We start from the raw sequence: 3,452 nt of genomic DNA, 5'->3' as shown, positions 1-3,452 counted from the left end.
TATAAAGTCCTCCTTAGAAAATTACTAAGTCCATATATACAGCATACGCTTTGATGGTGTATTACGTTTGGCTAAAACTAATTATATTTAAAAGTGTGATCAATATATGATCCAAATACGAAAAATATTTAAATATTGTTATTTTAGTCCTTTATAAACAAACACATTGACAATTTGTTCTATAGTCTCATTTTTGAGATTGTCCCAGTTTCATCTTAATGCACTTATAGTAAGCATATTATATATTTCTAAACCTATTTTAGAAAAGTATGTATTTTTTATGTTACCTACATATCGTTTATTTATGACAAGTTTATAAGCAACAATTTGTTCTAAAGTATACATATAAATTGTTTAAAAATATCTTGTATATGCTAAAATATTGTCTCTTTAAGATTTTTTGGAATGTTTCATTAAACAACTTGGTTGTTGTTAGAAACTGTAAAATTACTTAAGTTACGTAAGTTACATAAAATTCCCGTTTTGTGTGATTTACCGTAGATTTGCTTAACAGAAATATATTCACAAAATTTTACATAAGATGATAAACATGAGTTTATTACCATTAGATATGTTTGAACTTTAGTTAGTATGAGAAATTATTTTATGCCTTTAGGTAAGTCCGCATGGAGATATTTATTGCTATAATATTCTGTGAATTTTAGATGTAAGTATTCACTACACGTATTTCTCGTAAGTTTAATTCTAGGAAAATGTAACAAACACATAGATACCCACGTATACAATAATTCCCAAATATTTTCCTAAAGGAAAATTAGAAATAACACTTACAAAGATGTGAGATAATGAACATAAAAACAAGTCTGTAGTAAATGTTTAAGGAAAAGTAAAATATATTTAGTTAGACTATTTAAAGCTATTTCCAGAAAGAAGTCTGTGTCAATCATGATGGACTCCAAAAGAAGAAATTAAGAGTCATCAATCAATTATTAATCTTTTTACATTTTGTTATGGATTTTGTGAGCTGGGACTGTTATTTTTGATTGTTACGAAATTTGTAAGAATCAGGTATATAATTTTTATTACATTCAATATTTTATTGTGTTACATTTGAAATGCCAAATTAAATTATGAATTTTAAAATAATGCTGCGGAAATTTAAGTAGTGATAAATTTTATAAATTGAGTGTAAGTATTCTCTAGCCTTCGGAGAAAGTTTGCAGTCCATTGCAATCTTTTCGTTTTCCCTGGTTTCTAAAGATTACCAACGTTTGTATTTGTTTAAGATTTTTTTATGGTTTACAAATGTTTTTTTTGGCATATTTTTATTTGTTTTTCCATGGTCATTGGGAAAACAAGAAAACAAATTTTATAATGTTCAGCCTCTAGGGAATTCTGCATAATTTATTTTATTTTACATTATTATTTAGTCCAAATATTTTATGATAATAAATTATTTAAAAATATTTCTCAAATAATAGACCCTGCATAAGTCCCGGGGCCATAAACATTTTTAAGAATAAAAAAATTCTTACATATTATAACATGAGTTTTGTTTGCAATTTTTTGTTATTAATATAAATTTCAAACTAAAATTAAACAAAAAACTAGTTAAACTTAAAATTGCACTATCAATTGTTTTCTTATCGTCATTTTTGTCATTAGTAATTTATACATATAATTGGAGTGATTTTTCTTTTATTTTAGCTGCTTCAGTGGCTGTTTCATCGTGGACATTGGTGGCAATATCATGTGAACGTTATTATGCCATTTGTCATCCATTACGTTCAAGGACATGGCAGACTATAAATCATGCATATAAAATAATTGGTTGCATTTGGTTTGGCAGCATTGTTTGTATGGCACCAATAGCTATTTTTAGTCAATTGATACCGACAAGTCGTCAGGGTAAGTTAACTTATATATGAAACTATATAATAATCAAGTTTAAGTTATTTATTGTAATATTTTGAAATAAGACAAAAAATAAGTATATACATTTATTTCAAAAAAAAAAAAAAAAAAAAAAAATTGGAGATATTTTATTTTCAAAAATTATACTAATGTCAGGAATTCAATAGCTGATAGGGAACTGAGGTCTATTTAAAAAGAAATATGTTTTATTTTTCTTATGTTCAGCACATTAATACGCATCGTTTCCTCGGGACACTCATGTATATATGTATGTACATATACTTTTGTTGGATTAAGACCAATATTTGTGTAAATAGTTTATGATGTTTTAAATCCAAAATATTTCAAACTTTATAATATTAAACTGTTTCTTTAAGCACTTTCATTATTTATTTATCAATTAATTAAGATAAAATAACAACGAAATATAAGTTTTGTTTGAATGCAAAAAACTGTTGAACTCATAACAATTCATGTTATAATAATTATTGTCATTGTACGCTGGTGCACCTCATCCATTAACATGACGTTGAAGTGATGAACATTAAAAAATAATACAAATATTCTCAGTTTTATCATTAAGTATAATTAACAATGGACATTCATACAAACTTTCAACAAAAGCCCATCAATTATAATATTTCTCATTTGCGAGATGAAAATATTTGCACAAATATTAAAAAACACAACATTTTAAGTTTTATAAAAAAATGTTTTCCTATATTCAAGCCTTTAAGTAATAAATAATTTAAGCTCAAATATAAAACACAAAACATTAATTTATATACATATATGTATTGAACGGAAATATTCGTTTGCATTATATTTTAGGTCTACGAAAATGTCGCGAACAGTGGCCAGAAGAAGCAGTTGGCTATGAACGTTTCTACAATATATTTTTAGATCTCGTATTGTTGGTGTTACCTTTAGGCATTTTGTGTGTGGCATACATTCTAATAACACGCACATTATACATGGGAATCAAGGATGAAAAAGCACTTATATTTGGTAATAAAAACAATAATGTGACCCATGGTGCTACAGGCGAATCCAAAATTTACACACAAGTTGAGGCTGAAATAAAAACACCAACTGTATTTAATTTGAACATGTCGTTTCGTTATCAGACACGTAAAGGCACTACTAGTACTTTGACAGGATCAGGTGCAGTTGCTGGTTGTGCCAATAATGGCGATGCATTGCAAAAAACAAATAATTGTAAAGAAACAAAATATTTTGCAAGCAGCAACAGCAGCTGTACAGGAGCAGAAAATAAGTATTCAGCCATGGGTTCAATTTCACCTTCAGCAGCAGGCGTAGTATACGGTAGAAGAGGTTTGTGTCACGATTCTAAGGCAAACATTCAAACGGAAACAGAAATATCATTTAAGGAAACAAAAGAGCAAAGTAGTAATCTGCAAACACAATCAACGTTGCGTCAACATTGTAACGGTACGTACGAGTATATTTAATCTATGTATATCTTTTAATCTAATGAAATGCTGCAATGTATAAAAGAAAACTTATGTACGTAAAATAAAATTGATGAAAGACTATTGTTGCATGTGGTGCATTCA

General features: G+C 27.5%; 1 protein-coding gene across 1 annotated transcript in view; it reads left to right on the top strand.

Annotated features, from left to right (window-relative positions):
* LOC111678941 (5-hydroxytryptamine receptor 2A-like) overlaps nt 1-3,452 on the top strand; it is a 36,963-nt gene that overhangs the window by 1,723 nt on the left and 31,788 nt on the right. The window contains exons 2-3 of the mRNA XM_046947151.1: nt 1,627-1,869; nt 2,707-3,327. Coding sequence (XP_046803107.1) covers nt 1,627-1,869; nt 2,707-3,327 — 864 coding nt within the window. The remainder of the gene's footprint in view (nt 1-1,626; nt 1,870-2,706; nt 3,328-3,452) is intronic.

This window comes from Lucilia cuprina, chromosome 3 (assembly GCF_022045245.1).
Source record: "Lucilia cuprina isolate Lc7/37 chromosome 3, ASM2204524v1, whole genome shotgun sequence".
Classification (NCBI taxonomy): Eukaryota; Metazoa; Arthropoda; class Insecta; order Diptera; family Calliphoridae; genus Lucilia; species Lucilia cuprina.
This window is presented reverse-complemented; position numbering and strand designations above follow the sequence as displayed.